Raw genomic sequence first — 12649 nt, forward strand, 5'->3', positions numbered from 1 at the left:
TTTATTTACTGTACCATGGAGCAAGACCTACAGCTATGGACAAAAGTTTTGCATCACCTGGAATTTTAGGTTTGAGACATAATTTAAAAAAAAAAAAAAAAAAACTATTATGAACATAATTTAGATATTTTATTTAACATGTAATCAAAGAAACTACATGATATCGCAAAAGCTTACTAGAAGCCATAATAGTAGTACATAATTTAATGTTAGATTTTGTTACATTTTTCAATTTTTGTTAGTTTCTTGTTAGGTATATGGAAAACTACAAAGAGATATGTAATTCAATATGTTTACATAGCATTACTAAGTAGGTTTCATTCAACTTTATGATGCAAACTTAGTTCATTCTATTGGGTGATGCAAAAGTTTTGGCCACAGCTGTTGTATATGCTACTGACTCACACCTACAGGATATTATATAATATCTGAGAAATATCCTATAGTTCAGACTGAAAGGTGTATAAACCAGATAATTCAACCTGGGTTCCTTGATAATACTGTATCTATTCAGCCTGTGAAAGAAACAGCCAGCCCAAGGCAGAAATTGTATATGATCCTGTTTTTTTTGTTTTTTGTTTTTTTTGTTAAATATATCATTTTATTAGGTCCTTTCATTTAAAATGTCTATCTAAAGGATGCAGGTGACAGAGGCCATGAGCCAAGACAGTAGAAACTATACTACCCTCTTCCCTACAGTCGACTCTAGCAGACTCCTCAAGTAGCCAGACACACATACAGCCTATTTATATATGCCTGGGCTATATAGCAAAACTCTCAATAAGCTGTGAAAATAAAATATGCATAAGCCTATATCTTTCTCTGCTGCTGTTAAGATTTAGTAGTCTTTCAGTTTTATATTGCAAATATAGATGTTTAAGTGTTGTTTTATTCATTCAAAACTATACTAAAACCTGTGTCTGACAGAGTCTAACTGTGACAATACCTATAAGTTAAATGTTGTATTGTAAGCAATTTGCTCACAGCCACATAAAGATAACTATAAAATAAATAAAATAGGAAAATGACAATGCAAAGAGTAGACATTTCATATCTTATGACAATAACATTCCTGCATCCTTAACTTAAACCTAAAATCCTGATACAAACCAAATAAAGCTGTCAACTGCAGTATCCTGTTATGCTCACTAATGGGTGTGCTTGAATGTTTTCCTGTAATTTGTCACTGTACTAAGAATTCCCTGAACATGCAACTGCGACCTGCGTTTACCTGATAACTGAGGTTCCAAGTCAAAGAGCAAAGAATAGTGGAACTATTCAAAAGTCAAACAATAAGCAGAATTCACCAAATGCCTACTGTGTTACTGTTTGCATGCTAAGCTCTTTCATAGTCTAGCCTTCTGTGCCTTTAGCTGAAAGTCCAACATGTTGAATTTGTACTTTAAAACGCTCTGCTAACTTGCCACCAACAACCTTGTTAAACATACAAGCACATATTCCTAAGCATTCTGTGACAACTAACTTTACTGTTGTTCCCTGTGCTTTGTGTACTGGACTTAGTTTCCAATACTTTTACTATTGAACACTGCAGTTACCTGAGCTTGTGTTCTGCAAGTTCTTCAGTGCTTTAATAAGACTTCTGAATCCACCAAGGCTTTTGTCATTCTGACTGTATAGTAGGATCTTCTTTGCATCAGAAAACAGGCGTGAGATGCTGTGGAGAAAATAAATAAATGATAAAATGAATGTGACAAATCAGAATAATGTATGGGTCAGAATATATTATCACACAATAATATATGTCTTGAGTTGGTTTTGAACAGTAATGCATTACCTGCCCAAAAAACCAACGAGAACACCAATATAGTGTTTTGTTTCCATGGCAACAAAGAATATAAGAGGACATAATGCATTGTCTAACCATTAGTGTTGTGGCAGTTCAGGTACATACTTATGCAAATGGAATAAAGCTGCATCGTTTAATGAGACAAAATGTGCAGAAAATAAGCTGCCGAATGTGATAGAGTGGGCATATTTGGGCCCCAGAATGTAAGAGATAGATTGCAGGGTTGTATGCACTGCTTTGGCAATGGCAATGTAAATCAACCCAGGCTAAAAGTTCACAATATATAGCTTTAATTCATGCTAATGAATATATGTACTTAAAACAAAATAACAAACTTAGCAGCCAGTGCAGCACTGTATATCTGTCACATGACAGCAGTCAGTTTCAATCTTGTCTCTTCAAACAGTATGTGGACTGATTCCATAAATCTTTACTTTGCTAAGAAAAACTAAAAAAAATATTTTAACCATGAAACAATAGCACACTGTATGTGTATTGGTTCATTCCATTGTAATAGCAGTGGTATTCCTCTAATGTCATTCCACTGCCCATTTAATAAAGTGCCAATGCATTGCTCTGGCTGTACAGTAACCACAGCATGGTAAAATACAGTAAAACAAACACAAACAGTCATAAAAAGAAAGAGGGTACAGTTTTGTTAAATTTTACAATTACTGTTTTTTTTAGCTGTTGTTGAGGTATTTAGAAACTGACCTCTATGAGTTTTCAACCATATTAAAACGTTGCCGTTGACTTACATTGATTCATTGAAGTTTCCTACAACTCCAGGTGCTTCACCTGGTGTTGGGTACCGAAAGCATGGATTGTTAGCATTGCAGATGATACCCTGAACCCATGGCAGAGTCCCCGCTGAGGGCAAGGCCTTGTTAGGAAAGTGACCTGCGAAACACAATGAAATCTATCATTTTCATATGTGATTTTGGCACAATCTGCACTTAAACAGCTATCTGGAATTCTACAGTTTAGAATGCTTGAGGAAAGAAAGAGAAGGAGGAGATACTCTGATAGAATATATAGGACCAGGGTGACTTTTCCTGAGCAGTCAGAGTCTACAGAGTGCTACTGCCAGGTGTCATACCAGTGCATATCTAGGTTACTGCTGCCTTAACCTTTTATGCAACCGGCTCATTCCAAATACCAGCTGGGGATGCTTCTGGTATCTGCCAGTCTTCAATGTCTAAATGCATCTGCCATGTAATGGTTGCTTTGGTTAAGAGAGTAAATAAATACATTGTATGTCCCCAAGCAACACTGCCAGCTGGGGTTCAGCTGAAGTGCCAATATAACCTGCAGATGTGCCTGGCAGTGGAACATCAGACTCCACTTTATTGAGTCCTAAAATATCATGGCCACCGACTCCCCCAATTAGATGTGGACTAATATTTACGGACACCCGTTCCTCAGCACTGTGGGAGGCCCTCCTCCAGTGCCCCTCAAAGTATTTTTTTTTTTTTTTTTGCTCATTTGTCTTTAGCACGGGCTTTAACATCATAAGACCTTTTTCTGATGTCTGCAACATTTCTTGAAGCCTTCGACACAGCATTAACTTTATTAACTATTGTTTGCCATGCCTTCTTTTCTTCTGCTTTACAATGTTTTGTGATAGGAAGTTTGCTTTTCTTTTTTTTAGGGTAACATGTTTGAGCCATTGTTTGTCTTTCAAACTTTTCCAGCACAACCCTCGGCGAATGGGCAAGTTTGTACTTACAGAAGCTATTTAAATACTAATTTACTATGCTGGCTTACGACTTTACATTTTCCTATTGAAAATTGCATTTTTAGAACTGGTTGTAAGTCAGTCGCAGCGCAGGCTGAGTTGCCCTGTACAAAAATGAGCCCCTTAGTTGTTACACATATGATTGGGTAGTGGCAGTGCAACAACACACTTACTCACAAAATGAAAAATGTACCATTGCATTTACACTGTATTTACTTTTACACATGTGATTGTGTTACTATGCAACCACAAGGACAATTTGAGTGTTTGTCTCAATGTTTAATCAAACCATTAAGGAACCACTAGAAATAAAAAAAAAACAGTCCTTTAATTTATTATTTTTTGATTGCATTCGTTTTGAAAAACACTGATGAACTAATAGGTTTTGCTTACTATTTTGTGTATTGTGGAATGTTTATGGAAAGTTATTTTTTCATATATTCTAAGATAAAACTAGAGAATGAGAAACTATAGACCAACATTTTGGTTTGTGCCTATATCAATGTGATGTCAAAACTTGTGTAGCTTTCATAGATCCAATAGTATTTCAGTAAGAATATGACCTTCACCCCATAGAGTACACCATTCCTGGAAGTTCACTGTCAGTTCTATGACATGTAAAAAAAAAGATCGTTTTTTTTTATCAGTTTAACCTTAGACTATTACACGAAGCTCCAACACTTCTGTCAATAAAAGATGATTCGCTAAATATAGCAAATAATGCAAATGTAACTTTTAAAATGAGTTTGAATTATTTTTTGGTAAACAAACGTGCAATATACAGCTTGTTATTGCAGATAAGGTTCTATTCATACATCGTACTGTGTGTTTCAGACTTGGGTTTCTCTTTTTGGCTTACTTCACATGTTACTAAAAGTGTATTGTCTTGCTAAAACAAACTAAATTGTTAAAAACAAAGTAAAGTTTTATGATGAATATTATTACTGCACAGAGGTTGGCATACAGTTCATATAAATGGAATGTCATCCTTAGGATTGATTAACATTTTTTTGGTGCAAGCCATCCATAACATATATTTTGTAATACCAGGCAATCCAACAGATTACAGTAACCGGTATAGCTCTTTTGCCAAAAAGGTTAGACAGCTCTGCTGTAATGTTTTAAATTCTATCAAACTGTTACAAGTTTTGATCACAATAAGCAAAACATTTTGATAAAAGGTGCACGGTTGCTGTGGACCTCTTGAGACTTTTCTTAACATATCCTGTCAGCACAATGGAACATTTTGCAAGGATAAACCACAGACTATGGTGGCCCTAGATCCTCTTGACAATGATATGGTAGGTGTTTTTAATTTTGTGTCCAGCCACTGCAGGTTACTGTTATTTAAAAAAACAAAAGCTGTAGCTTAATAGGTCACAGCTTTTGGGGGGTAAAGTTAAAACATGCCAGAAGTCACATACTTAGTTGTTGAATCATGAAACACATATTCCCTGTAGCACCCTGCCTGAATGTCAAATTGTTGCAACAATTTGTTATTCCAAACGTTTCCTTTTTACCTTTTGGTTTACTGACATGAATAAACATTTTTAAACAGTGTGTCTTATAATCATTTGTAAGCAATGTGTCTTACAATCATTTTTAGTTAAACACGGAAAGGCTGTTTAGACCACTTTGCAAGAAACACTCAAAGCATTTCATCACAGCTTTAGGTTTTAGACTAGAAAAGTCCTATCATGATAAATGTACTGTAGTGTCCTAAAATAAAAAAAAAATAAAAAAATAATGTGATATCTTGTAACAATTGTAAGTCGCGCTGGATAAGGGCGTCTGCTAAGAAATAAATAATAATAATACTAATAATAATACATTCTAACAGGCTTCAAGGTTCTAGGCAATAAAATGCATCCTGCATGAAGGATTGCGTGTTCTTTAAGCAAACTAGCTGATGAAAATAGATAGGGAGGCAATTCGTTTATAAAAGCTGTTTTATCTGATATGGCCCAAACATTTTTAACTCAGTAATTTAGGATTGTTTTGTTATTTGATATGCAGTTCTATTAACTAGTATCAGGACGGACAGCCAGAATGTTCACTAACATGGCTATGAGTCTGTGTATGTCGTGGTGAAGGTGGGGTGCGGGGCAGAGGTAAAAGTAAAACCACAATCAATAATATGAAGTATATATAGTAATAAACCTACTGATATGATATAACTAGGCTTGCTACTTTTTGATATTAATCGGTAAAGTTCGTTAAACTTCGAATTCCCAAAAAATATTGACTGAAATAGATTTATATAGGATAAAGGTCGGTAAAACTACTCTTTTTTATTTTTTTATTTTTCTTACCAAAAATAATCATTTAGAAATCCTCTCTAGTTTGTGTAGTTTTATACTTCCTGCCTGTCCCGTCTCCGTTCCGCTCTGAATGGCTTGGGGTCGCTGTCAGTCATCTCAGTGGTCCATTAGTACTGTTGTTTCACTGTCACTGTCACTGTCACTTTCACCCCGTTCTGACATCGCTGACTGAACCAGCGCTAGAATGCTCTCATTCGTTTAAATGACTGTCAATCATCAAGACCTGCCCCGACTGTGCCAGCTACAGCACCTGTCATTCAAAGCGCCTACTTTGAAATTAGCAGGTTAAGGTGTTGATAAGCTTTTGCTATAGGTATACGGTGACAGTTACTCATTTCTTTTGAAAATGGTGTGCAAGAGGAAAACACTTAATGAATATTGTGCACAATACCCTGACTGACGGCTGAAGTCCCCATGGCAGGATGAAGCGGGCCCGTCTGCCTAACCTTCAGTGACTCTGAGTCGGGCTGTGCTGAAGCAGGACAGGGGCGGAGCTCAGACTATGAATAGTAAGTGCAAGTAGTTCTGTTCAACTATCTAATGTTTTGTTCTATGCATATTATCTTTACTTGTAAATGTATGCTATAAAAATCTGTATGCTGCGTTCTCTGCAGTTTATTTGAGAAATGTTTTTAATTTGTGTAGGATCCTTATCTTTACAACTTGGTATAGCTCCGCTGTGACCAAACATTATTTCAATTAGAATGTTCGTAACCATGGTTTTGTTACATGTTGAATATGATAAAGGGGTTTCGCTAAATGAGACATTTCTCAATGGCATAAAAAGTCTGTTTTTTCTAAAGCATAAAGATCGATTTCACCCATTCTTTGTTTCAATTGAAAAATAAAGATAAAGAAAACCTGATTAATACTTTCTAAAATATACGTCTATATTAATCATCGATTTGGCAAAAACAAAAAAAAACACCAAAAAAACGAATAGTAGGAACCCTAGACATAACTATAATTAAAAGGTCATCATTTTGAACATTTTCTGAAAATTGTTTGCATAATCAAATTTCAACTGTGAAATTGTCTATGTCTTTCCTAACCTATAAACATAAAAGACATATGAAAAAACACATTTACCTTTAAATAACATACATACAGTACTGAACTGTACTGTAAATAGCAGAGATTAAGGGCCGATGCTTACTATGACAACAGGGCAGAAGCACACTGCACACGACAAGACAGGTTACCAAGGGGCTGTTTGGATAACAGGGGTGTTTGCATGATAAAGGTTTTACTGTACCTATGTTATAAAAAGTAAAGCACTGGGAAGCTGCTGATACTTACACTCATGTTGTTCATATGGGGGATACGACATCCTCACTGAGATCAATATGAAGAACAGAAACAGTGGCCATGCTATCTCAATTAGCAACTGAAGCTAAAAAAAGGAGATTATCAACATTTTAAACCACATAAGGACTCACCATGCTCTATCTCAAACACCTATAATTAGTAAATGACAGTCAGTGCACACTTCAAAGCTGGTTCTAGCAGCGGCCTGGACTGCAGTCAAAGCCTAAATCTGAATTTCAAGGGAAGCTTTAAAGCAGATGCTGTTATCAATAGAAACTCCCCTGTTCTATTTATGCCCATGCATTCTTCTGCTGTGTTTTACACTGGATAACATAACACTGTTTTAAACATTCATGATTATTACATGACAGCTTCCTAAATAATTAATAGCCGTGATGCTGACTCAGAAAGGCATTTCACTTTAGTAATACAAAGCACATGGTACAAAACATTAGATTCACATATTTCATTATAAACGTTTCATTACAAACACTATAAATAAGATTCAGTTGTCCCTGTTTGATTGATGCTGTACTGTTTCACTGTTGAAATATTACAAATTCATATTTCACTGATGATTTGTGCATTACACACCAATACTATATTATTATGTAACTGTTGTTAATCATTCAATGCTATGGCACAAAGTTACTTACAGTTTAGCCTTTGAAACCTTAAAATGCAAAAGCAGACCCTGACAGATAAGATTTGCTTTGAATCTTAGCCGCTCGTTATCTTTTAAAGTTCAAACAGGGGCATGAACCACATTCTTAATAATACACTGTATAAATTAAATTACCAGAAATAAATACCCTTGTTTCTACACAAGACATGGTAACACCAAGTGCACTTATACAGTAGGTGTAGATGTCCAGGATACAAACAGATAGAACTGGATTCCATGGTTAAATACATAAGACAAACAAACCCAATTCAAAGCCCTGCTCAAACACAACACAAGCTAACTTTTTTTTTCTTTATTTGACGGGCTTCAATGATATAGCTGCTGAAAATGGACACACTGAAAAACTGCCTTACTGTTTGCCTTCTTCTATACACAAAGTTTTTCCATAGTAGCAGCCCCAGCTGAGTGAAGGCAGACATGTTTCTTCACAGCTCCACCACGCAGCAGGGATATGTTTTTGATCACCAGCTGAAATAAAATAAAGAAATAAAAGGAAATACATTGATTTTCTTTAAATTACATCTCTAACTTATATACAGTTAGTGCTGGGACAAATATCCGAATATTCGGACGAATATTTTTTAAAGTGTATTCGGATACAAAACTCAGATATTCGTATTCGCTAGAAATGACATAAATACCTTGCACCAGAAGTTGTGCGACAGTTTAAAAAATGGCAAATGAAAAAGAGCTCTGTGTGATATGTGAGATTAATATATCTCTGGCCCTCTGTTGTCTTTCTCTTCTCTTACAAACATCTAATTTTCTGCTGCAGACATGTTTAATATTTCTATCGTCATTTTACACCATTTCTTGGCATGATCTCTGGCCACTGTAGATTTGAATAGCTTCATTACCTGACCACACCTCATGCATTCCACCCCTGAACTGGAAAATATTCATTTTCCCAAGCAAGTATATATGAGGGAAACAGTACAATGGTAATTATTTTTAATTTGGAGGCTATATTAGTATATATACACTGCTGTGCAAAAGTCTTAGACATGTTGCATGTCCATCAAATCAACAGTACGAAGGTCACTCTTGAAATCATGACTTAAAGGATGTGGTACAGTAAGAAATATTAAGAAAGGGGAACGAGACTAAAAGGCTAAAATATGCACAAGAACACAGAAATTGCACTATGGAACAATGGTCAACGGTGCTTTGGACTGTTGATGGATGGGCAACGACACCTGTGCCTTCTGTCAGTTCTGTTGTCAACTCAACACTTGTCTTCTTTCTATTCCTTAAGGATATTATCTTCAAGTATTGCTCATCCTTGTTAGACAGCTTTTTGGGTCTTCCAGTCCTGGGTTTGTCAATTACAGATGATAGCCTTCTGCTGTCACACAGAGCATTACAGTTATGTGCTGCTTCTCATTTCCAGTCTTGATTACTCACACCTGCTTTTCTCCCAATTTGTGAACTGTGGTATTGCTCGGCATGTCGAACAATACGGGGGTCTGATCAGCAAGCTGGTACTGTTTGATAGAAATGCTCAAATTGTAAATTCCTCAGGAAGCTGATGATGCTTCTTTGAAAATGGCTGCCTGTATGTCATGGATGATTCGAGATCGGACAGTGACGTCTGTGTTCATCTTTTCTCAGCAATTGCTGTTTGTGTACTCGGGTAGTCACATCTTTTGTTGGAGATTTTAATACACGCATCACTACTGTACTCGAATTTAAGATGCAGGCTATTTCTGAGAATAATTTTCTTTTTTTCAAAAAGTGCGTCTTAAATTTGAAGGAAGATGGTAGCTGATCTTGGTTTTAATTACTGCATCCATCTCATTCAAGTTTGTTTTATTACTATTATTATTTTAAAGTTCCTCTTATTATTATCTTCAAGATCTGCTGACCCCATATGTCCTGGTCGTTCTCTGAGATCGGAAAATGGTAACTTCTGACAATCCTGAAAATTATGGCCAGGACATTTAGTCATAATGCCCTCGTCTTTGGCACTTGCTCCCGATTCATATCAGGAATGCTAACACAATTAAATCTTTTAAATCCTGTTTGGGTCTGTTTATTTGTAGCTGGATTATATATTAGACACAGGCTTTTTTATTTTTATTTTGTAAAGCGCCCTGGAATGCTTGCATGAAGAGCGCTATATAAGTGAAATTTGTATTATTATTATTATTATTATTATTATTATTATTATTATCGAACAATAGGTTCTAGTAGATCACCAAATACAAAAAACACAATAAGCTGCTAAAGTTATTTGGAATCCCCCACATTTTCTCAAAATATTATTTAAAATGTTGCCTTTTCCAAAACACAGACTACATACAGAACTCTGTCTAATTATTTACAATTTAAATGAAATATGACCTGGTACTGCTAACAGGGGTAACACTACACATCATTTGATACATGGAAATAACTGTGTGAAGAACAACTAAGTTCCTAAAAGACAATGTAGACATTGTGGATGAAATTAATATCCCTGTAGTTAGGCTATAATCTGCATTATGCATCCATCAGCTTCAATACTTCAGAATGTTTCATAATGGTATTACTAATGCTATAGTGGTGTTCAATTTTTCCTTTAATTTATGTGTATCGAAATGGCTAAATATTTGCATTAATATTTATTATGACATTTGTTCTTAGTCACACAGACAAATTGCTATGCCGGTTAACTGTTAAACTGAACAGAAATGTGTAATACTTGTATACCTTTAAAACTCTCCACTAGTTCACCTCCTAGATTAAAAAAAAGCGTCATAGAAAAAGTAAAATTTAAAGTACATTTAAATATTAATTAATTAATTAATTAATTAATTAATTAATTAATTAATTAATTAATTTAAAAAAAAATCGTAATAATAGCAATAATAAACTACACTGTATATGAGTCTGAGTTAGCAATTAAGGACCGGTTTAGGTGCAGAGCTAAATGACAAATCAGTCTGTAACTAGTAATTTGGGTGTTAACATATCAATGAAGATATGGAATGCACATTTCTTTTGACATTTGTTTTTTTATGCTTCTTTGTTCTCCCGGCGGTGCATAGTGATATTCCTACCAGTTTATGGTAAAGAGGTCTTGGGCAAATTACCGGCGATTACGGAACGTTTTTTGTTGTTGTTGTTGTTTTTTTTTAGCCGAGCAGAAATGACATGGAATTGTTAATATAATAAACGTGTTATTTAACTAAGTGACTTCCAACAAATTACTTTTAAAAAAAAGTAAATACAAAATACAGCTGACACCTAACAATGCTTTAAACTAAGACAAATACAAAGTGAATCCATTGAAATGCTACAAACAACGACCCCTAGCGAGAAAATAAAGGAAACGTGTAACACTCGGTTTAGCCCAGACATTACACACGTGCACGAGACTTTCTTGTTCTTTTTCATTTTATACTTGCACTTTTTATAGTATTTCTAATGTACATATAACTGCGCATATGATATATCGTTGCTGTTAAAAACAGCATCTTATAACTCACATTAGCAACGAATTATAGTTTAGTATTGTTGTATTCAATCCCGATGGTAAAAACCATAACAATAGGCTACGGTACTTGACTTGATTTTTATTATATATATATATATATATATATATATATATATATATATATATATATATATATATATATATATATATATATATATCACACACACACACACACACACACACACACCAAAACATAAGAACGGTATTCCAGTCTCTCGAAACTTTTTTTGTATGTACCTTAATAAATAAACCAAATCTAAACGAAAAGTAACTTCAAATCGTCATTTAATTTGTTTACTGTGATCATTTTTCATGTTCTCTATTCGAACTTGCAGCACGATATAGGTTTTGTTGCGGAGGAAGAAAGGTTACTGTCGGTCATTTCAACTCTGCTTTATTTCATGTTCAATAACGGCAAAACCCACACAGGCTAGTAGCATACGTAACAAACTGATTAGCGAAAAAGCACTCGTTTTTAAACAATAAAAAAAATGCTTTACACTGAGATATTATTGCAATATAGGACAAATACACAAGCTGTTTATTAAAAAAAAAAAAAAAAAAAAAAAACCAAGAAAAGCACAATTAACACTACACTAGAAAGTACACAATCTTTTTACTTAAAATACATATACTTCAGAAAGACAGTTAATTGAATTCAACACATATAGCAAACATACACATAGAGATTTGTCATAATTATCAAAACGAGCTCACATATGCAGCATATATACAAAGATTTATTAAAACAGGTGTGCAAAACATTTTAAATGCTTTGTATTAGGAAGTTCGATTAATACAACTTGCACGACTGTTACCAGAGTGAAAAAAAAGACTTCACAAAAACTGAAATAATGACATACACTTACCTTTTCCTACAGCTGTAACGTTTATGCTTTACATATAAATGTCAAACCCTTAAAGAAAAGAATATTCGTAAAATCTGGTTCTTTCCAACGTACTGATCACTTCACGCCGTCTGTGAAAAGTGGTGTTTTTAACCTCAAGCAGCTTTTATAGCACAGGCTATAGAGCGCTGAAGAGACAGGGTTACTCTCGGTCAAAACTGTCCAAGTCTATGCAATGTTTGTGCAGCTCAGTTCTTTCAAGGAAGCACGTGTAGAAAGAAAACAGCTATCTTAAAAGGGCTACAGCCTTTGTCTTGTTTCGCCTGGATAGGCAGCACTGTACATGAAAAGAAATGCCATTTCCTCAATATCTAAAGATATCTTTGAAACTACTGGTATCGTCACCGTTAAAAATTATGTTTCTTAGGGTCATTGCAATTTACAAGCTAATGCATCAATATACA

The 12649-nt window shown here is 34.8% G+C and overlaps 1 protein-coding gene across 1 annotated transcript in view; it reads right to left on the reverse strand.

Moving 5' to 3' along the window:
* Nucleotides 1–12408, reverse strand: part of LOC117420799 (phospholipid-transporting ATPase ABCA1-like) — a 47860-nt gene extending 35452 nt beyond the window's left edge. Inside the window, exons 1-5 of the mRNA XM_034034440.3 lie at nt 12207–12408; nt 8213–8327; nt 7166–7259; nt 2566–2707; nt 1557–1675 (exon numbers count right to left, since the gene is read on the reverse strand). Of these exons, the coding sequence (XP_033890331.3) occupies nt 1557–1675; nt 2566–2707; nt 7166–7259; nt 8213–8278 (421 nt within the window). The 5' untranslated portion in view covers nt 8279–8327; nt 12207–12408. The remainder of the gene's footprint in view (nt 1–1556; nt 1676–2565; nt 2708–7165; nt 7260–8212; nt 8328–12206) is intronic.
* Nucleotides 12409–12649: the final 241 nt, after the last annotated feature.

The sequence above is a fragment of the Acipenser ruthenus genome, chromosome 1, assembly GCF_902713425.1.
Source record: "Acipenser ruthenus chromosome 1, fAciRut3.2 maternal haplotype, whole genome shotgun sequence".
Lineage (NCBI taxonomy): Eukaryota > Metazoa > Chordata > Actinopteri > Acipenseriformes > Acipenseridae > Acipenser > Acipenser ruthenus.